The 27401-nt window shown below is 36.4% G+C and overlaps 1 protein-coding gene across 2 annotated transcripts in view; it reads right to left on the bottom strand.

Moving 5' to 3' along the window:
- The window catches only part of Nsun3 (NOP2/Sun RNA methyltransferase 3), a 53462-nt gene that overhangs the window by 9727 nt on the left and 16334 nt on the right, over nt 1–27401 (bottom strand). For both annotated transcript variants that reach the window (XM_020183696.2, XM_020183695.2), the window contains exons 4-5: nt 22818–22972; nt 21974–22095 (exon numbers count right to left, since the gene is read on the bottom strand). In XM_020183696.2, coding sequence (XP_020039285.2) covers nt 21974–22095; nt 22818–22972 — 277 coding nt within the window. The remainder of the gene's footprint in view (nt 1–21973; nt 22096–22817; nt 22973–27401) is intronic.

The following is a 27401-nucleotide window of genomic DNA, read 5'->3' as shown; positions in this document are numbered from 1 at the left end:
TTCAAGGTATTCATGGTATCTTTTTCTAAATTAAATGCTTTGCTGTTCACTGAAATTTTCCATCTTTGAAAGATCTACTTAAAGAAAAGCAGAGAATCAATTTTCAACAGCCACTTAAGATTCTGGCTTAGAAACAAGGGCATTGCTTTCTCAGCACAAGAAGAAAAACCACCTTAACATTTCCAGACTAGTCTACATAGGCTTCCAACTATTAACAAGTGATCTATGGCAAACAAGGAAAATAAAAGAAAAATGGTTACCTGAACTTAATACCTCAAAGGAAAAATTATTTTAGTGACAAATTAATGACCTTGAAAAGCTAAAACAAAACAAAAACCCCTAAAACATCTTGGAACCTTAATAGCTATTGAAGTTCCAAAAGAAGGGTAATGCACAACTTAACCAAAATTTGTGTAATACAAGGTGTCCCATTTTTCCTATGACAAATCTCTGAGTCTCAGAGAATGTATCTATTAAACCCACCTAACACATTTACAAATATAAATTCCCCCTTTCTGATCTATGCTTCTAGTGCTTGATTAGAAAATTTAGCATTCTGTTGGGAAGGTCAGTGTTAATTAGATCACTAAATTTAACTGTTTTCTGCACTTAAAAAGGACTGAGCCCAAATTGTTGGAAAAAAATTATCAGCACAGCAACAGTGCCATCTTTTGACTAAAGAAAAAACCTGATTTTCCTCCTTTCATTAGGAGATAAACAATTTATTTTTTATGTCATCCTTGTTACATTTCTGAAGTTAAGGTCCTTGTCTCAACTACAATTTCTGGTACAGAAATAAGGGAATAATAGACGTCTATGCTCTTGAAAATTTATTCATTATCTTTATTCATGTCTTTCTGTTGTCTATAGTGTCAAGGCAACAGTACTACTGGATGTAAATATAGGCAAAGGGAAGAGACTGACTGAGGCAGACTTGAAGACTGCTTTAATGCCAGAACGCTGTAGCAGGTTTTTCCTCACATCTTAGAAACTATAGCATTACACATTTTTAAAAACCAAGTAAGGTTAGTAATTAATCTAATTAGGCACAGGAGGTCAATCCTATAATTGGTTCATTTTAACCACTTAATAATTAATATTTCAGATTCTATACAAGACAATTTTATATGGCTACTTGCAACCGATGTTGAAAAGAAAAAGTGTGATAATTAATAATAAGAAAAATGTATGAAAACTACTGCAGTCCTTTTATCTCACTGCCCAAATGACAGCTAAACTAAATCCAAAACCAAAAAGCAGCAATACCTCCCTCCTGAGGACAATGGATGTACAGCACATGTTCTTCCATGAGGAAGTTCTTATCTTTTATTATGACAGAATAGAATGCTCTTGAATAAAAGGGAACATAGATTTGGCCCAGGAATCAAAAGACGCTGATCCCTATGTTAAGTGAGTGAAAGACATGTGATCAGCCTAATTAATAATATATCTTATGTTTATTTGACACTTAAATAGACTTCACATAGTCTTAATGAAATCTATGAGGTGAGTGTACAACATAAATAGCATGACTCCATTCATCAAACTGGGGGTCACAAATTCTGACTTTCTGTGCAGTTACACAGCTAATTAATGTAGCACAAAGACTGCCACCTCATCTAATACTGGGAAAAGACCTGCAAGCTTTATACTGCTATTTATACTGAAGCAAACATTACAACTGCTAAAATAATTATGGAATCTGGGACAGTAAGACCTAGGAAGCCAATACACGCATTTTATCATTCCAATTATCCTAAATACTCATTGAAGGTAAAGAATAACTATATACCTTTAGGCACTTAGGAAACTAGGAATTAATAGGTCTGAAGCAATGACCTGGAATCGTGGCTACCTGACCTTTTGCAGAACATAAAAACACTCAGCATTTACGACGCTGTAAATGAAAGCAGACACCTTATGCTGAAACATAATCTGTGCTCCTTCATCACAGACTGATATTTAAATGATAGTGTTACAGAATTTTAAACAAACTCAAGAGTAGTTAGTGCTTCATTAAAATTCCAGATAATCTGGAATAATTTGGTAATTATTGCTAATAATTACATTTATTACAAATTTAAGTAATTTGGTAATTTATTCAACCATATTTTGTTTCTATAACTACAAAAGGCAGATAAAAATACTCATCTTCCCCAGAAAATTGTTGAGAAAATAAATACATATCCAGTTCCTAAGCCTTCATCTTACAATACTATTTGATTCTGGCTTCACCTTCAACTTCATGAAACTTTCACCATGGTTTCCTACAACTGCTCTTTCTTTGTTTATCTTCTACTTCTTTGAAGTCCCCTTTTAGCCTCCTTTTCAAACTATCCATGTCTTTCTGTCTGTTAAATCATCACTCATCCCTACAACTTTCCCCTTGGTTTATGTTTTGTCTTAAAGGAAGTTGTTTGTGTATGTTACCTCATTCAAATCTTTAATTAATTTCTTGGACATAAATTATTATTTTCATTTTTGCAGGAAAAAAACTAAAGCAAGAGAGTTACATAACTTGTACAGGGTCACTCAATCAGGAGGTATCCAAACCAGGATTGTACCCACATCTTCTCCTTCCCAATTCTATTGATCCCCCATTGAAAATATCTTGCAAATCTGATAGTATATCTCTATTCCCCTCCCATTCATGTGGTTAAGAACTTTGTCATCTACTTCTTCATTGTTATAAAAATTTTCAAATTGCTTTCCTTATAATGGGCTTTCTTTTTCAATTTGTAAAAGATATTTGTAATTATTCTTCAATATTTTCTCTCAGTTTCTTCTGTAGTAATGGGATTTTTAATTGAGCACAGCTAAGACCAATTTTCTAAACTGCCATACAAAAAAGGCAGTCATAGTGTGATCCTGAGATTGGGTGGAAGCTGTGTGAGCTGTGCATTTGTACTCCTTCTTGCTAGATGCAATGTACACTAAGCACCAAGAACTGGAACAGCCACCCTGGACGGTGAGGTGGACTGTAATGCAGATGAGTATGATCCTGGTACTGTTATTTATTATGACACTATTATTTTGAGTCTCTTTTTCTCTGTTATATTAGAAGAAAAATATCTTAATAGTGAGCTTGGTACCACATGTGGAGTTGCCAAGGCAGAAACTAAAATGTAGAACTGTTTAGTAAACCAGTAATAAGAGGGCAACCTTGCCCTCTATTGTTAAAAAGGCAGTGTGATGGCTGGCTAATTTTATATTCAACTTTTTTGGACCATGGTGCCCAGGCATTTGGTAAATATTATTCTGGGTGTGTCTGTGAAGGTGCTTTTTGGTGAGATTAACACTCAAATTGATAGAATGAGTAAAGCAAACTGCCCTCCAAAATGTGGGTGGGCCTCATCCAATCAGTTGAAGGACTGAATGGAAAAAATGATTGACCTCACTCAAAGAGGAAGAAATTCTCCAACAGATGGCTGGCCTTTGTACTTGAATGGCAATATGGGTTCTTCCCTAGGTCTCTGGCTTGCTAGTCCACCCTGAAAATTTTGTACTTAACAATCTCCATAGTTGCATGGAGTCAGTTCCTCAAACCTCACTCTACCTCCTTCCCTCTTTTCCTACCTTACATCTTTCTTTCCTTCCTCTCTGTCTCTCTCTTTTACTATCTGTTTCTTTGGAGGACCCAAACTAATATAGGCAATGATCTTTACTATGCCACAGGAAAATGTTTATGATATATCAGAAAACAGACCAAACACGAAAAAAGTTTTCGTAACTCTGGGATAGCTAGAAGGAAACCTTAAAATGTTAGTATATGTTAATGAGAGAAAGCTTGGGAAAAATCTGAGGAATTCGGAAGTAGATATGCAGGACAGCTCTACTAGGAGGGCTCAATGCCTATGGATTACAATCTAAGCCAACATAGAATTTCGTGGTTTGTGTCTTGGGCTGAAGATCCTGAGTGAAGCAGTGACAGCATGATCTCTGAAGAGGCAGCTCTAAGCATAGATCATGTGCCTTGAGTCTTACTTAATCACTGTCAAGTAAATGTTTTTGTTCAGACAATGGACAAAGGTGCTGTTTTCATACTTCACCCAATAAAACAGGGCAAACTTCTAATAAGGGAAATATGAACAAACTTCAAAAACACTATGCTGGATTAGGAATATGGCTCAGTGGTAGACTGCTTGCCCAGCATGCATGAGGTCCTGGATTCGATCCCCAGCACTGCAGTAAAACAAAAATAAAAGACAATAAAAATAATGCATTACACATCCACTGGCTTGACATGTAGGTGGAGGGGAGCAGCAGTGCCCACATCTCCTCTAGGAATCAATCACAGGATCTTCCTTTGGCATCTCCAAATTTTTGGTAAGATTCCTGGGCATCTAGTTCCACGGAGGAATCCAGTGGCTCCTCTGCAAATCACTTATGTCATCAGAGTGAGAAGCTTACAGGTGGTCAGAGACATAGGCAGGTTCTGGTGATACAAAGATGTGTTTCCTGTGTCCCTGTCGCTTCTCCCCCACCTCATGAGCTGATTCAAGTCCAGCACCAGAAGTATGGCACAGTTTCATAGACTATATAACCAGCTCCCATGACTGAATAAGATCTAAGTCCAAATATTAAATCCCTTACATCACCCACAAGGATTCGTCTCTGACCAAACTCTGATATACAGCAATACCTCTGCTTCTGTGAAGTCAGACAGATACTCTTGTGTTGTGTAATTAACTAGCAAGCCAAGAAATTAAAAGTCCATTCTTTCCCTCTTCTTTCTAGATGCTTAGCAAGTTCTAATGCTTACCTAAATTATTTTCACAAAAAAGTCACGGTGGATCTTTTTGACTAGGTAAGATTTTACTCATCCTTTAAGACCATAGCATGCATGGCTCACACAGTCCCTGGAACATCTGCTGATTCCTCATGGAATTTTTCCCTACTCTGTTTTTCTCAAGCAATAAATTTTCAGCTCCTTTAAAATAAGAGATATAGTATATTCACTTTGAATTTTTAAAAATAACACAAACAGAAAATATGTTCTGAAATTACTTTTATTACACAGATAAATGAATGTTACCTTAATTAGGAGGTAGGACCCGAAAAGAAGTTTTCAGTGTAAATCAAAGGAATGTATTTAACTGCAATGAACATATAAAGACTCTGAGAAAACAGGAGCTCAAGCAACCTCCAACTTTTATGTTATAGAACAGATGACAATCATAGAGACTAGAGGTTTTACTAGGGAAAATTAAGGCTTACTGCTTGTTTGTTACTATGTAGTCCAAGCTGGCCTTGAACTAAGATCCTCCTACCATAGTCTACCAAGTACTGGGATTAGAGGCATGTGCCACCACACCTGCTTAAAGTAAAGCTTTTGCTAACCATTTATAAAAATGAGAAAGGTTTGTCTTCTTGCCAACTTGGGATACAAATAATAAACTTAAAGAAAGTAAAACAATCCATTAATGAGGGCTATCTTCTACTAAAGCATTTGTGATCTCAGTTCTGATAAGTGGCAGAGTTGGTAACTTTCAGTAAATAAAGTTAACCTAATAAAAATCATAGTCACTATTTCAAAAATGAAATATGTGGTACTAAAACACCATTAAGACATTTAAAAATGCCAACGATATCTGACACTTTATTTTTATTAACAAAAAGGATACCTTACAGAGAATGCTAATATGTGCTTGGGGGGGCAGTCTGATTTAAAAGGAAGAAAATAAATCTAGTCTTTTAAAGATAAACATCTTTAAAAAGAAGGTATTAAGCCTAATTTTGATGTAACAACAGACATATTTTAACCACTATAATATAATTTAGCAAATTGTGATAGTATACCTTAACTAACTTTGATGAGTTCTCTAAATCTGCCTCTGACTTGTTCTTTGTCTGCCGCCTCTCAATTCTAAATGTCTAATTTCTCTACATTTCACTTCTTTTACTTCCCCAAAGCACTTGGATGAGTTTCTTTCATTTACTTTCCACTTCTGGCTTCCAGCATTCCTCTCCAGTTTTCCTGCTTTTCAGTAGTCCCCACTTCTTTTCCACAGCCTGCTTCTCATCATTTCCCTGTTTCTATCAGTTTACTATTGCTGCTAGAAAACGGAAGTCTGGGCAAGAAAGCAAATAAAAAATACCTGTGATGATTATGTACTATGACCAAAGAAACATTAAGGTGAAAAGTTGGAGCTCATGAGCAATCTATCAAATAAATGCAGATTTGAAATTAAGTTTCAGCTACTATAAGCATCTAAAATGCAGATATTTCTAGGTTGATAGCTACCCAGTGTTATCATCAGTTTTAAAAGTATTATTTTACTAGCCTTGAGGGTACCCTTCACTGTGCTCACAGAAAGTAATCAAATTCTAGATAGCAAACTGTTTATTATCAAAGAAGTTCTATAAATTTAAAATAAAGAAACATGACCAAGCTTGCTATTTTCAGAGATACTGTACCCAGCAGCTAGTCTTTTGTCAGACTAAGAAACAAAAATCATTCTGAGAATTATCTTCTCTCTATTGGCAGTAAGTTTTTACTTTGAAGAAGGGGTATTTTTTATATAGTACTGGTTGAACACAGAATGACATTATATTCTCCTGAAACAGATTATAAAATGACAACTTTTAACATATTTTTATCAGTTTCCATTTGAAGATCTCAAATTTAGTACGTCTTCACAACAGTTAATTACCTTGATAATATGGATATGGAGAAGGGGTGAGGATTAAAAATTCTCCGCTAAAATCAAGCCTAATGAATCCAGCTTTGTGTGGCTTAAATTAGCAAAGAGTGGCAACAGACCACATTAGGCGTGCCTAACTTCAAGGTAGAGTCTTTGATCTATCACTTATACACAAGAAAGGAAGTAAAAACCTTTAAGAAAACCACCAGAATTTACCTGATTTGGGCCCATGACAAACACGCTGATGAGAATAAATCAATAATTTAAATGATTTTAAAAGGTTTTTCTTTTCCAATTTTTTGTAACAAGAAACTGTCTTTAAATAAACTTTCATACTTTAAACCAGATAAAGATAGTATGCCTCTGGCTGGACTTGGTATGGTAGATTAAGGGGCTGTATCTTACCTACTCCCTCAAGATTTTTCCTCAAACGATTATACAGAATCACTGTGTCTTTACAGAGCAGCATTTGAAAACCACTGACGTAAATAATTCTTCAGAGAAAAATAATACTATTTCCTCCTAAAGAAAGAAGTCATTTGACTCCTGCAGTGGCCAGATTATAAGATAATTAAAAGCCTGTAAGGTTTAGGAAAGTATTTAAGTGACTTCACTTAGGTCAATAGCATGGCAAGTTCAAATACCTGTAGTGAGTGGTAGAATGCATGCGGTCCAATGCCAGGAATACCTTTCTAATGTAAGAAGAATCACAGAGACTCCTGATGGATAGGGCAGATAAATCTTGCTTTTTCAGTCTTAAGTCAAATCCTTTGGGTCAAAAAGCATTTGTTTCCAGCAGAAAGTGGGAAAAGAGCAAATTATATACCACTATGAAAAATTATTAGAAAAATACCTTTAGTTTAAATATTTATTTGTTGTTTATTTTATAAAATACATCTTTTCACCCCTGTATTCTACTCTTAACCCAAGCAAGGTTAGAGGTTACTTTTCTTTCCTTCTGGCACTTAACTATTCCCTCTAGTAAACTGTTTGCCACATTTTATGATATTTGCACTGAGGAACATAAGAACATGGATCATTAACTATGTATTTTAATATCTGCAGTTATGATGGTTGGTTTTAATTGTTGACTGGATATAAAAGCACCTAAGAGATTGGTGAAACACCTCTGGGAGTGTCTGTAAGCGTGTTCCCAGAGAGGATTAACTAAGAGGGGAAGGATGACCTGGAATGTGGTTCACATTCCAGGCAGGGATGTAATAAAGGGGAAAAGAGATGTAATAAAGGGGAAAAGGGATGTAATAAAGGGGAAAAGAGATGTAGGCAGGGATGTAATAAAAGGGAAAAGAGAAAGACTGCCTTTTTTTCTGCATCCTGTCAACCATAATGTGAACTACCCTGCTCTACCATGCCCTCCCCTCCATGATTGACTGACAACCCTGAAACCATGAGCCAAAACAAATCTTCCCTTTAAGTTGTTTTTCTCAGGTGTCAGTCACAGGTATGCAAAAGTAACCAATACAGTAGCAAAGTTCCCATACAAAGTAGATAATAAATGTTGAATAAACTAATAAATTTTGATAAAACCTTATGTTCAACATTGTATTTCATATTACCGGTCTACACACTTGAGAATGTTTTATGAATGAAAATGTATACAATACAACAGGTTTTCATTTGTAATTGAAAATACAATAGCTATAAACTATGGCTTTAGATGTCTTCCAAACCTTTTAAAATTTCACTTAATATGGAATATTTTGATTAATCAGCTCTTGCTACAAAGAAATGTGTAGGGCCTAGGTATAATGCTTAGTGGTAAAGTATGTGCTTAGTATGTGTGAGGCCCTGGGTTTCGATCCCCAGCACCAAAAAAACAAAAAGAAAAAAAGAAAGCAAGAAAGAAACGTATACTCTGCCCAAATAAATTTCAGATGTTTAACCTCAAAACCTCTGATTGTTATCCCTCACGTAAAGAAAGAATGAAAAAAAGAAGATAGTAGGAGAAACAACCAAGGAAAAGAGAAGGAAGAAAATTAGTATTAATATTAGAAGTAGCAATATGAACTTTAAAAAGAAAGTATATTACATAGCTGAATAGTGGTAGAAGTCTTCCATTCTGATAGAACCATATATCCAAAAAGTACTTTCCCAACATCAGTATATCAACTTTTTTGGTCACCAGGCTGATAAATGAAAAAGGCCCACATACCACAGTCACTCGGTATCCCTCATCCAGCTCCAGAGCATCAGAGAATAGATGGCAGTGATTTTTTAAAATATTTCTTTTAAAACACAATTCTTACTGTCAGAGTATCACTTTTCAAGGATTGTTATTTGGATGATTTATACAAATTTTTAAATCATTACCCAATAATCTAAACTTCCTTTTCCAATGAGTTTACAAATTGGATTTTACTTGTCAAGTAGTGAGAAAAGAAAACCAGAAGGGGTCAGTATTTTATATGTGATTGATTTTCTTCTAGGAAATGGATGACATGATACATTACTGCAATAAGATACCTATATTTTTGTTATAAATCACACTTTTCTGTTAGAACTTTCCCCATCTGAAAATCATGTAAACTTCTGTTGCACAAATTTCACAACCACTTTCTAAAAAACCACATGTACATAGTTTTCAGTATATTTTTCCACTCCATTTTTCTTAATATATTTATATGCAAATAAAGAAAAAAGAACTTGATTATGCAGTATGTATATACATATTATGCACTACAAAAGACTGGCTCAGAAATTATTTTGAGAAGTGTTGATAAGGTGTACTTTTAAATGGTATACTCTGAATAAAACTGGTTTAGGTACAATTTTTTCATTAATCCTTGCTCTTCAGTCTTATATTCTGAAAATACTTGGTGGGAACATTTGTGTGAGATAATTTTATATAACTTTGCTTTAAAAATTCAATAGAGATTCTAATTTTTCCACTTCTGTATGGAAAAATTAAAGAGGCCTCATTAAGTATACAATGAAATCATATGCTTTGGAGATCTTTCTCCTGTCATCACTGTGCTTTTCGTGCTTTTAGTTTTTCATACTGGATAAAATGGTTAAATTACTATTTTCATGACTGTATAATTTTAATATATGCACAAATGCATTAAAATTTTAAAAAAGTAGTATTACAGCTGAGGATGTAGCTTAGTGGTACAGCACTTGCCTAGCATTTGCAGGCCCTGGGTTCAATCCCTAGTACCTCAAAGAAAAAAGCAAAAACCAAAAAGAAACAAAACAAAATCACTTATCTACTAACAGCTCTTAAAATAAAATTAACATAAGTCATGTGTGCTGGTGCACGTTGGTATTCCCAGTATTTGGGAACCCAAGACAGAAGGATTGCTACTTTCAGACCAGTTTGTGCTGCACAGCCAGACACCGTCTCAAAAAATAGAAAGATAAAAATTAACATAAAAACCTCTACTAAATAAATTATCAATTTTAATTTATGTTACATTCATAAAAATGCTCAAGGTCAACATTTGTTTGTAGATTGTTCAAAAGCTAAAAATTTAAATATTATGAAGACTAAGTATTTAATATGATAAATAATTTCTGTCATTATAATTTATATGCAGACACAGAGAGCATAAAGTACCTCTGAGCTCACCTGTCAAAATTCAGTTGTGTCTAGTTTTTGATAAAAATAGTTTAATCAAAATGTTGTATTTATTTGCCTCTTTTTTTTTGTTTGTTTTTTGATACTGCACGTAGCTGTATAGCCAGGCTGGCCTGCAACTGAGCTCTTCCCGCCTCAGTCTCCCAAGTGCTGGGATTACTGAGAGTGCTACTAAGCTGTGCTCACTTGTTTACAGCTTAGCTACACTTGCCACTGCATTTCTCCCTTCTTAATGCCATCCTGTCTATGGTATCAGGCCAGGCAATGCTTGCTTACTTTATAATTGCTCTTTGTTAATATAAGTAAGGATATGCCATCAGTCCTTTACAGTTTGACTAAAACCTATTCATACATATCAATTTATTCTCTTGCATATTTGGATTTAAATCCTTTTAATATGGAGAGAACGGACTGTCATTTGTTAAAAGAATAAGTGCATAAGGAAGATTTGGAAGACAAGAGAAACCTTTTTTGTAAATGATATAGTGATATAATAGCGCTATCTCTGATGAAAAAAACTTATTAGTCCTTTTTTTTTTTCATTTTTGAAGTCAAGGGCAGATAAGAAAGAGACAGTGTCTGGTATTACCATGTTTTATCTTTTTAGCCCTAAGACTTAAAGATGTGGGGGAATCATATCATTTTCCATGCTCATAAGATTTTGTGTCCCTTTCCCTCTGCTGTATCATCATTACTTCATAGCCCAGTTTCAGTTGTCTTAAGTGGATCTGAAACCTCCCATACAGACTAAGCAGCAGAGGCAAGGAATGTAGAGCAGCTTCTCAAGGAAAAGAATAGATGATGACTGATATCATGGCCTTTCCCTAAAGTGATTATGTGAAAACCTGCACCAATTATGACTGAGATGTAAGTTTTGTGCCCTGTCAATTTGCTACTAAAGTGATGTGGTACTAGAGCCATTCCTTTGGGGAGTGAGAAGATGGGAGAGTAGAGGAGGTAAGGAAGAGCTTTAGTCATCTATTAATAGCTTTCATGATGATGAGATCTTAAGGAAAAATTTATTAAATGAGGGGCAGATTTTTAACTTAAAAACCGAAAGCATGTTTTGGCTATACAAAGAAAATAGCAATAAAAATAAATGATGTGAATTGCTTTACATTTATGTCTAATTACCTTGCAGCACAATAATGATTACATCATTATTTTTGTCAGATTAACTTTGATATAAATTTAATTATAGTTGCAAATTCTAAATATTCTGTCTTTGTAATTTATTATTTTTAAACAGTTATTTACTGAGCTTCTTCTGTATGTCAGGTACCAAATTACATAATGAAAATAAAACAATCCTTGCTCCAAGGAACTTGCACTCTTATCTAAGAGAGAGGTAAAGTGGAGCAAATGTCTAGCCAAGAAAGTGACACACATCTATTTTTTAATGAAGGTAAAAATCAAGGACTATCAATCTCAGTCCTAGAGTCAATTTAAGCTTCAATAAAGCAGGGGACTAGGAACTACAGAAAAGGTTAGTTTGAGAAGAATCAATATAGAAAGTAACACATATGGGCATGGAAGCAAAACTAGGAATCTCCCTATTATCCTTACCTCAACAAGCAAACCCTTGGTCCTCCTTGTTAATGTTTATACTCTCTCTTCAACAAAATTAGAGATAAGGGCAAAACAGTATCTGCTTGGAAGTGAGGAGGTGGGGGAGAGAGGGAGGGGGTGGGGGGAAGAGGGGAGTAATGACCCAATCATTATATGCACATATGAATAAAGGAAATAAAAAAAAATAAAGAGATGTCAGAGTTGATACCTAAAGAACCAGTACAATTAGCCAAGAGAAAGGGGAAGATTAATTAGAACTTCAAAGCAAAAGAAATATGAAATGCTTTGGCCTCAGAACTGAGACACTGAGTGAAATATTTGAGGAGTTGATAAATTGTGACACAATTCAAGAAAAATCCTGAGCCAGACAAAAGAAGTCTTGAATATTACACCAAAGAGCTACAGCCAGGTGTGTAGGCATAGGCATATAATCACAGCACTTGGGACGCCAATGTAGGAGGATCTCAAGTTCGAGAGCAGCCTGGGCCACGTAGGGAGCTCCAGATCAGCCTGGACTACCCAATGAAATCCTCTCTCGAAAAACGAGCAAACAAACACACAAAAATAAATAAAATTAAAAAACAGACAAACAGTTGGAAATCATGCTGGTAAAGGGAAACTACTGCAGGATTTCCCAAAGGTAATAATGGAATCAGATTTACATTTCATCTGAAATTTGTGGGATGAGCTGCTTATGTGAAAAATACAGAGAAGGCATAACTGAAGAAGGAGAAGACCAAGAAGCATATAATCACAAACGTCAAGAGAGAGGATTATTTTAAGTGGGAGAAAGCGGTTAACAAAGTCAAATGCAGAGATTCCAAGACGGGAGCTAGAGAGAGGAAGCAGAAAGCATGCCTCCTAAAGTAAAATCTTGGAGAAATGCTGGTGATACACCTTACAGGAAAAATCACTGAGAAGAGGCAAAACTTTGACTCCTCCACACCTCCAGCCTGCGCATAGCATCTCCACTTCACGTTAAATGGAGAAAGCAGAAGGGCTCCTGAGCTGCTGCCAGATAGCAGTCCTCAGACGGCTTGGGAAGATGCAGACCACAAGATGAGCTAAGCAGCACGCGGTACTCCCACAGACAACAGTGGGCCAGATCAGCTAGCCCCCTGGACAGACCAACCCCCACCCAGGGAAAAAAAAACTGAATAATAAGCAATAACAACAAAAAAGACACATAGCAAAGAGGGCAGGGCGCCCTGAACACTCAAGAGAGGGGGAGGGGAAATCCCTCACAACAAGCCAGCTGGAAATGGCAGGAGCGGTGGCACACGCCCAGCAAGCAGGAATGGGAAAGCTTATAAAAGTGGCAGTGGGAGGAAAACTCCACAGGAGAGGGGGGAAGGCCCACTTCCCACATGAACTGTAAATAAACACACAGGCCTGAGAAAACTGGTGTAGTGTCACTTCCCACAGTGTGCTTGGAAAGGGGAAAGCTTGTAGCAGTGGCGGTCGTGCCCAGGAGAACTCTAAGTAAACAATGCCGGAGGGGCTAGGTGAGTGTTAAGCTCCTGAGATCTCCATAAATAAAGCCTACAGCAATAGCAGGCTGACAGCAGCAGGCAGGTGAGCCACAGCCTCAGATAGCAATTCACAGAACTGTCTCCAGACTCTTTTCCTTTCTTCCCTTGATGAGACAACAACCGAACTACACCTGCATGCTGAAAAACTTACTGAAACTGTATTTCATTTGAACTTGGGAAAATTTGTGGTGTTTTTTTAGTTTTGTGTTGTTTTGTTTGGTTTGGTTTGGTTTTTTTCCCCTTTGATGAGACAACAACAGAACTACTTCTGAGACACCATCTCCAGGATTGGAGGCTGAGGGACAAACACCAAAATTATTAAGACTGAAACTTTAGTGCATTTGAACTTGGAGATTTATTTATTTATTTTTTAGTTTAATTTTTTTTCATTTATTTATTTACTTTTTTTTTGAATCCTCTCACTGTCTCTCTAATGCCTGTTCAGCTTACTTTTGATTAGTACACTACCTCTCCCTGTTTATATCTTTGAAACTTTTATTTGTTTCTTTGTTTTGTTTTTTTCTACTTGTTTATTTGTTTTCCCCTTTTTCTTTAACTTCTTTGCTTTCGATCTCCTCTCACCCTTCCATTCTAAATAACACCAGTGTTATTATTACAAGCTAGAAAATACTTAATTGCACACACTACAGGTACAATAAAAACACCAAGGGCAATGATGGGAAGACAGAAAAAACAGGGAAACCAGTTTCCCCACAGCAAAAAATTAGTACAGGAACCAGAGGGAAATGAAGAAAACAGATACTCAGATCCAGACTCCAACAAAATGAAGATAAACTATACCAAAGAACCCAATGAAGCCCACAAGAATAATCTAAAAGAAGAAACAGTACAGGTAATCAATGAGAATTTTATAGAGATGATGCTGGATATGGTCAACTGAAATGTACAGGAGACACTCAAGAAATTCCAAGACAACAAAAATAGAGAATTTGAAAAAGCAAAAGAAGAAATAAAAGAAACCATAGAAGCACTGTATAAACACCAAAGTGAAACAAAGAACACGATCAATAAAGAGATAAATGAACTTAGGACAAAAATAGACAACATTAAAGAGGAAACGACTCAGGTTATGGAAAACTTCAGAGAAAAAGAACAAAACAGAATTGCAAAACGAAATGGAAGACCAATCCAGCAGAACAGAACAAAGAGAAGACAGAATCTCAGAACTCGAAGATGAAATGGTAATTAAAGGAAAAACCAAACAACTATTAATTAAACAACTCAAGACCTGTGAAAAGAAAATGCAAGAAATCACCGAATCCATCAAAAGACCAAACCTGAGAATCATGGGCATTGAAGAAGGAGAACAGGTGCAAGCAAAGGGAATGCATAATATATTCAACAAAATAATAACAGAAAATTTCCCAAATCTAGAGAAATCTATTCCCACACAGATGCAAGAGGCCTCCAGAACACCAAACAGACCAGACCAAAAGAGATCTACCCCACGACATATTATCATTAAAACAACAAATACAGAGACCCAAGAAAGAATACTGAAGGTTGTAAGAGAGAAAAAATAAATAGCATACAAAGGTAAACCCAGCAAAAAAATCATTCAAAATAGATGGAGTAATAAAAGTCTTCCATGATAAGCAAAACTAAAACAATATGTGACCACAAAGCCACCACTATGAAAGATTCTTCAAGGGATTCTGCACACAGACAGTGAACCCCAACATAACAATGAAAGGGCAGGCAGCACCAAACCACAGGAAAAGAAAAAGCAAGACAGTAGAGAGTAACTTCAACTTAGGTACACACAATCAAATCTTCAAACAACTAAGACAACTAAATGACAGGAATCACCAAATACCTATCAGTACTAACACTTAATGTTAATGGACTTAATTCCCCCATCAAAAGGAACCGTTTGACCAAATGGATTAAAAGGGAAGATCCAACAATTTGTTGCTTACAGGAGACCCATCTCACTGATAGAAATAAGCATAGGCTTAGGATGAAAGGCTGGAAGAAGATTTACCAAGCCAAAGGCCTCTGAAAATAGGCAGGAGTGGCAATACTTATCTCTGACAAAGTAGACTTCAAACTTACATTGATCAAACGAGATAAAAAAGGACATTCCATACTAATAAAAGGGGAAATACACCAAAAGAAATAACAATCATCAACCTATATGCACCCAATGTCAACGCACCCAATTTCATCACACATACCCCGAAAGACCTAAAAGCATATATTAACTCCAACACAGTGGTAGTGGGAGACTTTATCACCCCATTATCTCAATAGATAGGTCATCCAAACAAAAAATCAATAAAGAAATCCAAGATCTGAAATATATAATAGATCAAATGGACCTACTTGATATCTACAGAACATTTCATCCAACTTCTACACAATATACATTCTTCTCAGCAGCCCATGGAACCCTCTTCAAAATAGATCATATCCTAGGGAACAAAGCAATCCTCAGCAAATATAAGAAAATAGAAATTATACCGTGCATAGTACCTGATCGTGATGCAATAAAACTAGAACTCAGTAACAAAAGTAAAGACAAAAAACATGCAAACAGCTGGAAACTGAATAACACATTGCTTAATGAACAATGGGTCATTGATGAAATAAAAGAGGAAATTAAAAAGTTCCTGGAAGTCAGTGAAAATGAAAACACAACCTACTGGAACCTATGGGACACAGCAAACGCAGTCCTGAGAGGAAAGTTTATAGCCATGAGTGCATATATTAAAAAGACTGAAATATCCCAAATCAATGACCTAATGATACATCTCAAACTCCTAGAAAAACAAGAACAAGCAAATCTCAAAACAAATAGAAGGAGAGAAATAATAAAAATAAGAGCTGAAATCAATGAAATAGAAACCAAAAAAACCATACAAAGAATTAATGAAACAAAAAGTTGGTTCTTTGAAAAAATAAACAAGATCGACAGATCCCTGGCAAACCTGACTAAAATGAGGAGAGAAAAATCCAAATTAGTAGAATCAGGAATGCAAAAGGGGAGATAACAACAAACACCATGGAAGAGACTACTTTGAGAACCTATATTCAAATAAATTCGAAAATCTTACAGAAATGGACAGATTTCTAGAAACATATGATCATCCAAAACTGAACCAAGAGGAAATTAATCACCTGAATAGACCTATAACACAAAGTGAAATTGAAGCAGCAATCAAGAGTCTCCCCAAAAAGAAAAGTCCAGGACCTGATGGATTCTCTGCTGAATTCTATCAGACCTTTAAAGAAGAACTGATACCAACCCTCCTTAAACTGTTCCATGAAATAGGAAGGGAAGGAAAGCTGCCTAACGCATTTTGTGAAGCCAGTATTACACTCATCCCAAAACTGGATAAGGACACATCCATAAAGGGGAACTATAGACCAATCTCCTTAATGAACATTGATGCAAAATCCTCAATAAAATAATGGCAACACATCAAAATTCAACAACACATCAAAAAGATCATTTACCACGACCAAGTAGGCTTCATCCCAGGAATGCAGGGGTGGTTCAACATACGAAAACCAATAAATGTAATAAACCACATTAACAGAAGCAGACAAAAACCACCTGATCATCTCAATAGATGCAGAAAAAACCTTTGATAAGATCCAACATCATTTCATGATAAAAGCTCTAAGAAAACTAGGAATAGAAGGAAAGTACCTCAACATTATAAAAGCTATATATGAGAAACCTACAGCCAGCATTATACTTACCAGAGAAAAACTGAAACCATTCCCTCTAAAATTAGGAACTAGATAAGGATGCCCACAATCTGCACTCCTATTCAACATAGTACTGGAATTCCTAGCCAGAGCAATTAGGCAAAAAGAAGGAATAAAAGGAATACAAATAGGTAAAGAAACTGTCAAAATATCCCTATTTGCAGATGACATGATCCTATACCTTAAAGACCCAAAATACCCTATTCAAAAGCTCCCAGGCACCATCAATAGCTACAGCAAGGTAGCAGGATATAAAATCAACATAGAAAAATAATTGGCATTTCTATACACTAACAATGAGCAAACGGAAAAAGAATGTATGAAAACAATTCCATTTACAATAGCCTCAAAAAAAATCAAATACCTAGGTGTAAACCTAACAAAGGATGTGAATGACCTCTACAAGGAAAAGTATAAACTTCTGAAGAAAAGATTGAGGAAGACTATAGAAAGTGGAGAGATCTCCCATGCTCATGGATTGGTAGAATCAACATAGTAAAAATGTCTACACTCCCAAAAGTAATCTACATGTTAAATACAATTCCCATCAAAATCCCAATGACATTCATTAAAGAGATTGAAAAATCGACTGTGAAATTTATATGGAAACACAAGAGGCCACGAATAGCCAAGGCAATATTCAGTCAAAAGAACAATGCAGGAGGTATCACAATACCTGACTTCAAACTATATTACAAAACAATAACAATAAAAAGACCATGGTACTGGCACAAAAACAGACATGAAGACCAGTGGAACAGAATAGAGGACCCAGATATGAAACCACACAACTATAACTAACTTGTCTTTGACAAAGGCACTGAAAATGTACGATGGAGAAAAGACAGCCTCTTCAAAAAATACTGCTGGGAAAACTGGTTAGCAGTTTGCAAAAAACTGAAACTAGATCCATGTATAGCACCCTATACCAATATTAACTCAAAATGGATCAAGGATCTTAATATCAGACCCCAAACTCTAAAGTTGGTACAGGAAAGAGTAGGAAATACTCTGGAGTTAGTAGGTATAGGTAAGAACTTTCTCAATGGAACCCCAGCAGCACAGCAACTAAGAGATAGCATAGATAAATGAGACTTCATAAAACTAAAAAGCTTCTGCTCAACAACAGAAATGGTCTCTAAACTGAAAAGAACACACACAGAGTTGGAGAAAATATTTGCCAGATACACATCAGACAAAGGACTGATAACCAGAATATATAGGGAACTTAAAAAACTAAATTTTCCCAAAATTAATGAACCAATAAGGAAATGGGCAAGTGAACTAAACAGAACTTTCTCAAAAGAAGAAATTCAAATGGCCAAAAAACATGAAAAAATGCTCACCATCTCTAGCAATAAAGGAAATGCAAATTAAAACCACACTAAGATTCCACCTCACCCCTGTTAGAATAGCCATCATTAGCAACACCACCAACAACAGGTGTTGGTGAGGATGTGGGGGCGGAAAAGGAACACTCTTACACTGTTGGTGGGAATGTAAACTAGTACAACCACTCTGGAAAAAAATTTGCAGGTAACTTAAAAAGCTAAACATTGATCTACCATATGATCCAGCAATACCACTCTTGGGGATATACCCAAAAGATTGACACAGGTTACTCCAGAAGCACCTGCACACCCATGTTTATTGCAGCACTATTCACAATACCCAAGTTATGGAAATAGCCAAGATGCCCCACTACTGACGAATGGATTAAGAAACTGTGGTATTTATACACAGTGGAATTTTATGCAGCCATGAAGAAGAATGGAATGTTATCATTCGCTGGTAAATGGAAGGAATTGGAGAACATCATTCTGAGTGAGGTTAGCCTGGCCCAAAAGACCAAAAGTCATATATTTTTCCTCATACGCGGACATTAGATCAAGGGCAAACACAACCAGGGGATTGGACTTTGATCACATGATAAAGCGAGAGCACACAAGGGAGGTATGAGGATAGGTAAGATACCTAAAAAACTAGATAGCATTTGTTGCCCTCAACGCAGAGAAACTAAAGCAGATAAAGCAACTGAGGACAATAGGGAAGGGGACCAGGAACTAGAGAAAAGGTTAGATCAAGAAGAATTAACCAAGAAGGTAACACAAATGCACAGGAAATCAATGCGAGTCAACTCCCTGTATAGCTATCCTTATCTCAACTAGCAAAAGCCCTTGTTCCTTCCTATTGTTGCTTATACTCTCTCTGCAACAAAATTAGAGATAAGGGCAAAATAGTTTCTGCCGGGTAGTGAGGGGGTTGGGGGAGCGGGTAGGGGTGGGTGGGGAAAGGGGGAAAAATGACCCAAACATTGTATGCAATATGAATAAAAAAAAAACAAAAACAAAAAACAAAGTCAAATGCAATAGACAGTATAAACTGGTATATGGCATTTTTTGGGAAAAAATTCAATATTAACTACTAAATGTTTGTGAATGGCTCATGCCTATAATCCTAGCTACTGAGGAGGCAGAGATCAGGAAGATCACGGTTTGAAGCTAGCACAGGCAAACAGCTGGCAAGATCCTATTTTTAAAACATCTCATACAAAACAGGGCTGACAGAGTGGCTCATGTGGTATAGCACCTGCCTAAAAATCATCAGGCCCTGAGTTCAAACTGCAGAGGTGCCAAAAAAAAAAAAGAAGAAGAAAAACAAGTTTGATCTTCAGTTCTATATCTCCTACAACATGGTAGCAGTTCTTTTTAATTGTATTTCTCTGAAGTATATTTAGCTATAAGAAAAGATTCAAAATGTTTATAAGACTGTAAAACAAATTTAAGCTCTGCAGTTAGCTTTGTAAAGAAAACTGGTAGTTGGTTGGTTTTATAGTCCAGAGTAATTTGCTTCATTAGTATTAACTGGCCTTTACAATGTCAGTGTTTTAGTATATTATGTGTCTAATTAAAAATACATTTTTAGGTGAGTGGGGTGTTGAATGTCTCAGAAGGCTGAAACAGAAGGAACATTGTTCTTATGAGGCTACTCTGGGCTATACAGTGAGATCATCTTAAAAACAAAGCAAAACAACAACAACACAAAAATCCCAATGCTTAAAATCATACCAAATATAAATTTTAAAAAAGGTTAAGATATAAAAACATCCATTTACCAATTAATTGTTCAATAACTTTAAATAAGAATATGTTTGAAAGAATGAAAGAAACAGAAAATAAAATGCATCAAGATAAAATGAAAAGGAAAGCAATACAAGAAATACAAAAAAAGAAAAGCCTGCCAATCAACATAAAGAAAAAGAAATCAAGGGAGGATACTTTTCACAAGTGAAAGGAGAAAAGACTGTTCTCAGGAAACCCTGTTGCTTACCAAGAGCTCGTAGAAATATTTGGGGTGACAACAGCCAGTATACTACTTAGCATTTACTGCAAGGTATAGAGCATAACAGGGGCGAGGCCCAGAATATTAGGAATAATTAATTATTAAGCCAGAACAGGAAGTGACAAAAGTGACTTAGAGAAAGATTAAAGCAATGTCCTAAAATAAACCCAAAAGGTGAAAGGGAGAAAGGGTAGACAGTTATAGTATATGAAAAGCAGACATTGGAGGCATTCAAACAAGAGTTTTAACTGCCAGAGGAGAAATGTTTAGAAAAACCTTCTGGTAAATCCTACTAAGAATCACTATATTGAGCCAATACATGATCTGATACAAAAATAAGACTGTATTAGCATTGGTTGCAATGTTTAGGTAATGGCATAGGTTCATACATGTGTTATTCAGAGGTTGTAAATAAAGCACGTGGTCAGAAGTTTATATTAGCACTCGTTCTACATGTAAGAGGTAATAAGTGATAAGGCAACACTTAACTGTATTTTAAACATTTCAGAGAACTTTTTTTAAAGCATTTCTAGAAGGTGGATACAATTTGAGTGTGTTTCCTAAAGCTGCAAACTTGGTCCCTTGTGTGGTGTAGAGGCGGTGGAATCTTTAAGAGAAGAGGCAGAGTGAAAGGTGGTTAGGTCATTGGGCCACCACCCTTGAAAGGGATTAATGTAGTACTTTTAGGACTCTGGTTAGTTCCAGCAAGAGTGAGTTATTCTTAAAAAACAAAAATAAATAAATACCTCCTCTGAATCCCTCTCTGGCTTCCTGTCTTGCCATGTGATCTGCACCACTTGCATCCACGCCCACATTCCTACCAGGATGCTGTCACCTACAGTGTGATGTAGCCAGAAGGCCCTGACCAGATCCAGGCAGATGCTGGTGCCATGTTCTTGAATCTCCAGAACTGAAAGCCAAATAAACCTCTTTTCTTTATAAAACACCTACTTTTAGGTATTTTGTTATGTCAACAAAAATGGGCTAATGAAAACATTAAACAATAGGAATTACTTGGCGGGGAGAGTACATGTCAAAATCTCTTTTGGAAGTAGAACAAGGATGTCCATAAATGTTTCTGATCTGAAGGAAACTAAATATCTCTTGGTAGCTCTTCACTTCTGGAAAATTCTTAGAGGTGAGTTAAGTGCAAACAACTAATTGTATCTTCCTAAGGAGCTAACTCATCTAGAAAATTACCTAAATATGTATCCTGGTACAAAAGTACTCCTACAGCAGGACTACTCAGATTCTGATAAAAGAAAGACATGGTGATAAATCCTAGACTTGGGATCATCCCAGTTAGCAAACAACTTTGAACCACAGCCCTTTAAAAGGTAATACCCAGTGACCCAGAATTTCATGGAAGGGAAGGAGGCATTATAGCACGAGAGCTGAAAAGGAAGAAGGTAGGAATTTTTTGAATGGGGCCTTAGGAGGAAATAATCACTACTCCTACACAGGACCATTTGGGGGGCTTGACATGCTTTGTGATACTTATTTAAATTACCTTAGGAACCAAAATATACTTTGGTATTAATAGTCCTCACCTTAAGAGTTCTACCTGTAGAAAAGGCAAATTCCTCCTGTGCTGAATCCTACAGGCTGCCTTCTGAGAATCAGAAGAGAACAACCAACTTCGATCATTTGAACATGGAGCATCAACTAACACCTACAGAAAAAAAAAACAAAACAAAAGATGATACAAGTATATACCAGGCAAAAAGTTACAGAGAAGCTACATGACAAGCAGCAAATAAAACATCTGTTTTGGGACCCTAAATAAAACATGGTAAATTGTTCTTTAAGACATTTTCTCACTAACAGTATTCAGAAATTTTTCCCATGTAATTTCAGTATTTGAGTTTTACTTGTATGTCTGTCTGTTTTGGTAAGGGGGGGAGATGGGAGGACTAAAAGTCTACTATTATCTACTAATGACATTTGATACTGTTCATGACCACAGCAAAAACTTAAAAAGGTTTCTTATTTTAAACAGACATTACTACATTTCTGAAACCTCAGCATTTATTTTTAAGAATATTTCACTTTCAGTTTACTGAAATGACCTCTTTTTCTTCACCTCTCACACTGATATGAAATATTAATGCAATAGAGTATAGTGTATATATTGACCCCAAAACTATCTGATATCTTCCTGAGTATCTTTGAGGTACCAGGAAATAAAAAAATTTCTATAATCCCCAAACCAATGTTATTGCTTCCTCTGAACTATGCTGGTCATCAAATGAAAACTGCTTCATGTTTGCGTTACTGAAAATTCCCAGAATCCTGAGGAACTGCCTGGGAGCAGAAGGAAAACAAAAACAACAGGAAAACATAACAGTGGCATTATTGGAAGTCCGTCGCTTTGTCACATTGTAATAAACTTACCTTGTCAAATGTTTCAGGCTGGGCATCTCCCATTCCTCTGCCATCCAATTCAGACACTTTAATTATATTTACTAAAGGTTGTGGGATAAAAGATTCCAGTGTCTGTCTCAGCCATCTCAGTCTCAGACGATCGTATTCATTACAGTGAAGATAACCTAAAGATAAAGGATTAAAAAGTTTCAAATTAAGGCAATGAAATTGTTAAATTCTACTTTTTTACAAATAATCTTCAAAAAAAGCAATGCATCATAGGCAGCAAAAAGGCATAATATTTACCAGTAAACATTATGATTATATTATCTTTAAAATCAGAAATACACACACACACACACACACACACACACACACACTCAAAACAGTTACAATAGTCATGCCTTCATACCTTCCCACAAGCACTCACATTTAATCAATCAAGTCTAATTTGGAGGTGAAAGCTACAGGGAATTCTGCATTCCTTAAGATTTGCTACACAACCAATACTTCAGACACTGTTCTCACTCTAAAGCACAAGTTGCTAAGAGTAGAAAGTGCTTTGCGTGGCACATCTTCATTTTAAATGAAGGAAGGTAATAATTATGCAGAAAAAAGCAAGTCTATTATATTCCACAGGAAGACATGGGTTCAAATAGGAGCTGGGAAGACTTCAGGGAAGTTGTCAGTTCTTCAAGACTCTTAATTTCTTTATGGGAATTCGGTAAAATGGGGATTATATATAATTGCCTTGTAGAGTGGTTGTTAAGATTAAATGTGATAGGCACTGGGAGAAAGATGGTGGCTGAGTAAGACATGCCAGTGATTGGCTCACTATAGAGGCACTGATTTGAACAGCTAGTCACACATCAAACAACCTTCACAAGGGTAAGGAAGCCAGATAAGAAACTACAGTTCCTGGTTTCAGTATAAGACTAGATACCCATGTCATCACTTCTCCAACTCAAAGCAGTGTGGCATGGAGAGATACCTTCCTCTTGGAAGAGGGAGAAGGAACTAAGTCCAGACCTTAAGCTTTTAAGGTTGGTGAAACCTAACAAAGTTGGTTAAACCTAACACTGAGTGTCTAATACCTTTGGACAGAACCTTTAGATCTGGTCTACTGCCACAGCAATTGGACATCTAATCTGACCAGCTGGTTATAGCAGTCCTGGGTCATAAGTCTACCTCTACAGCAGATAGCCCCTGGGCTGTGTCCGTTTCAGTAGGCTTAGGGCTCTGGGTGTGACTCAGGGTTGCAGTGCTGGTAGTAATGGTACTGCCTATTTCACTCCTCCCACAATCCTGGACAACACAAAGAGTAACTGTCCACTTGGGACCAAAAAAGAGAGGCATGCATTAAGTTACTGCAGAGGACTATGGGCCAGTCCTTCCAAGGTGTGGTCCCATGCCAGGCAGAATCCTGCAGTGGCTGACCATAGGTCAGTGACTGTGATGACGAGGCATCTGGGCCTATCCTGGTTCCAGTCTGTCCCTGCAGGGACAGACTACCCTACTTACGCACTTCCAAAGTTCATTCTGAACAATATACCTACTGAGGATACAGGACAAAACTAGTTTAGGGGACCCTCTGGTGTTGAAACAGCAATAAGCCAACAATGTACTCCCTGCAAACCTGAATTTAGGGTGCCATCAGATGGTAGAAATACCAGAAAGTTCTGCAGACTCAGAGAAAATAAACAGACTGCTTAGAATTTCTACAAGGGCAGGCACAAAGTCAGATTGTAAAGACTGGAATAAATACCCAATTGTTTAGGACATAGACTTTGTCAAAGACATCAAGAACTTTCAGAAAATCATGACTCATCTAATGAATAAAATAAGGCACCAGAAACTGAGTATGTAACAACAGGCAACTGTGAAATACCAGAGGGGGATTAAAACTATTTTAGGGAAACTAAATAAGCTTTAAGAAAACACAAAAGCCAGGTGCCAGAGGCTCATGCCTATAATCCTAGCTACTCAGGAGGAATAGATTGGTAGGATCGTGGTTCTAAGCCAGGCCAGGCAAATAATTCACAAGACCCTATCTCAAAAAAACCCATCATAAAAAAAGGCAGAGGTGTAGGGGTGAGTGGGTTGGTGGAGTGGCTCAAGTGGTAGAGTGCCTATCTAGCTAGCATGAGGCCCTGAGTTTAAATCCTAATGCCACAAAAAAAAATAAAATAAATAAAAAAAAATAAAGAGATGATTTAATGTAACAGAGAAACTTAACAGAGACTGAAGTAATTAAAAAAATGAAACAAATCCTTGGATGTGATTGAACTCATTATTAGCAGAAAACAGAAGAAAAAAATTAGTGAGCTTGAAGGCAGGTTATTTGAAAACATAGAGGAGAAAAAAGAAAAAAGGATAAAGAGGAATGAAGAATGCTGATGGGAACTTTGGGACAGCATTAAAAAAAGCAAAGATGTAAGTTACAAGAGTTCATAAAGGATTTAAGAATGCCAAAGAAGTGAAAACATATTAAAAGAGATCATAGTAGAAACCTACAAAAATCCAGGCACAAGAAGGTCAGTAGTTAACAGTCAGATTCAATCAACCAAATCTACCCTAAGATACTTAAAGTTCTTGAAGATAATGAGAGATACTCAAAACGAAAGAAGCTGGACACTGGTGGCTGATGCCTATTATCCTAGCTGTTTGGGGGCTAAGATTGGAAGGACTGCAGTTCCAGGCCAGCCTAGACAAAACACATTTGAAAGACCCACCCCCATTAATGTGCCCCCAATATCAAAGAAAAAAAAAAGCTGTGTATGGTGGTGCACAGCTGTCATTCCAGTCATCCTGAGAAGTACATAAAATAGGAAGCTCACAGTCCAGGCTACCTGGCAAAAAGTGAGACCAACCCTATCTCCAAAATTACCAAAGCAAAAAGGGATAGAGCAAGTGCAAAGCCCTGACTTCAATCCCTGGTACAAAGAGAAAAAAAGAAAGAGAGAGAAAAACAAATAAAACAACAACAGTATTATTGTTCCAAATTTTTACATTGAGGGGAACATGAAAAACAATCAGACCTTCAACTCAGCTTATGGCACCAAAGAGTATTGGCAGAACTGGTAATAAGACAGGACTTTTTTTTTTCTAAGTTAGGTGTACTAAAATAAATAGATAAATGAAGCTACTTATGAAGCTATTTGTTTCAGCTCCTTTCAATGGACCAAGGGCTGCCATGTACATATGTTAAAGCCTTGATTATTTTTTCAATAATTTGTTAAATTCATCCTCCTTCTTGTTTAGATGAAATTTGGACATCAAAATTATCTCAATGCAGTTTGTATGTATGTGTGTGTGTGTGTGTACACATTAAACTTTCATCATAACACTTAATATTGCATTTTTCTTTTTGGCAGTGCTATGGTTTAAATTTAGGTCTTTGTGCTTGTTTATCTCTTGGGCCACACTCTCTAGCTCATTTTCCTTTTAGGTGTTTTAAATAGGGTTTTGTATTAATGCTTGGGCCTGAAGGGACCAGACTTCTATTTATACTTCTCATATAGCTGGGATGACAGATGTGCACTACAATGCCCAGATTTTTATAGGTTGAGATGGGGTCTAACTTTTTTGTCCAGGTTGGCCTCTAACCAAGATCCTCATTGCATGGAAATATCACAAGGAAACTTCCTGTGTAGCTACCTTTATCTCAAAACTAGCAAAAATGTCATGTTTTTCTTTTTATCTATTCTCTTTTCTCTTCTGCAAAATCCGAGAACAGGAGGTGGAACAGGTCTTGTCCGGGGGGAGGGTTGGCACCAGTGGGAGGGGAGAGATGATGGATAAAGTGGGTAGGAGAGTGAATACTGTGCAAAAAATGTGTACACATGCATCTAATCATTTTTGCAATGTAAAAATACTTGTTGAAACTGTTCTGTGAATGGGGGTGGGTAAAGGGGAGAGGTGGAAGGGTTAAATTCAAGTATGATATAGCTGATACATTGTAAGGACTTTTGTAAATGCCACAACATACCCCCACCCAGCACAACAATAAAGGAAAAAAAAAGATCCTCTCCATCTCTACCTCCCAAATAGGTTGGATTACAAATGTGAGCCACCACACTCAACTATATACTTTTTAAAAACTTTAAGCAACCTAAGACCATTTCAAATAAAAGCTATATCAAAGCAAAATAACAATGTAATATAAAAAAGCTATACTTCAGCTGAGAGCTATTTTAAAATGCTAAACTGGGAATCTTTACTAAAGCTATTTTTTAGTGATTCTTTACTATAATACCATGTTTTTGATCAGGTCAGCTCTCTCTCTTTTGCACATGCTATGCATAAGGAATTAGATGGCAGGTATAGAGGTAAGGGATATAAGAAGTGATTGAGACTTCTGTTTCCTTTGGTATGACAGACCAGATACCCTAACCAACCCTACTGAAGAAAATGACTGAAAATATATTACATAGCGTTAAAGAAAAACAAAATCTTTTTTTTTTTTTTCTTTTTCTGTTTTTGGTGGTTCTGGGGTTTGAACTCAGGGTCTCGTGCTTGCTAGGCAGGCGCTTTACCACTTGAGCCACTCCACCAGTCCCTCAAAATCTTATTAATATATCAATAATCTCCAAGTGCTGAGATGTCAAAGTCTAA

Source organism: Castor canadensis, chromosome 5 (genome assembly GCF_047511655.1).
Source record: "Castor canadensis chromosome 5, mCasCan1.hap1v2, whole genome shotgun sequence".
In the NCBI taxonomy this organism is placed as follows: domain Eukaryota; kingdom Metazoa; phylum Chordata; class Mammalia; order Rodentia; family Castoridae; genus Castor; species Castor canadensis.
The sequence above is the reverse complement of the archived record's forward strand: the minus strand, read 5'-3'. Positions and strand labels throughout refer to the sequence as shown.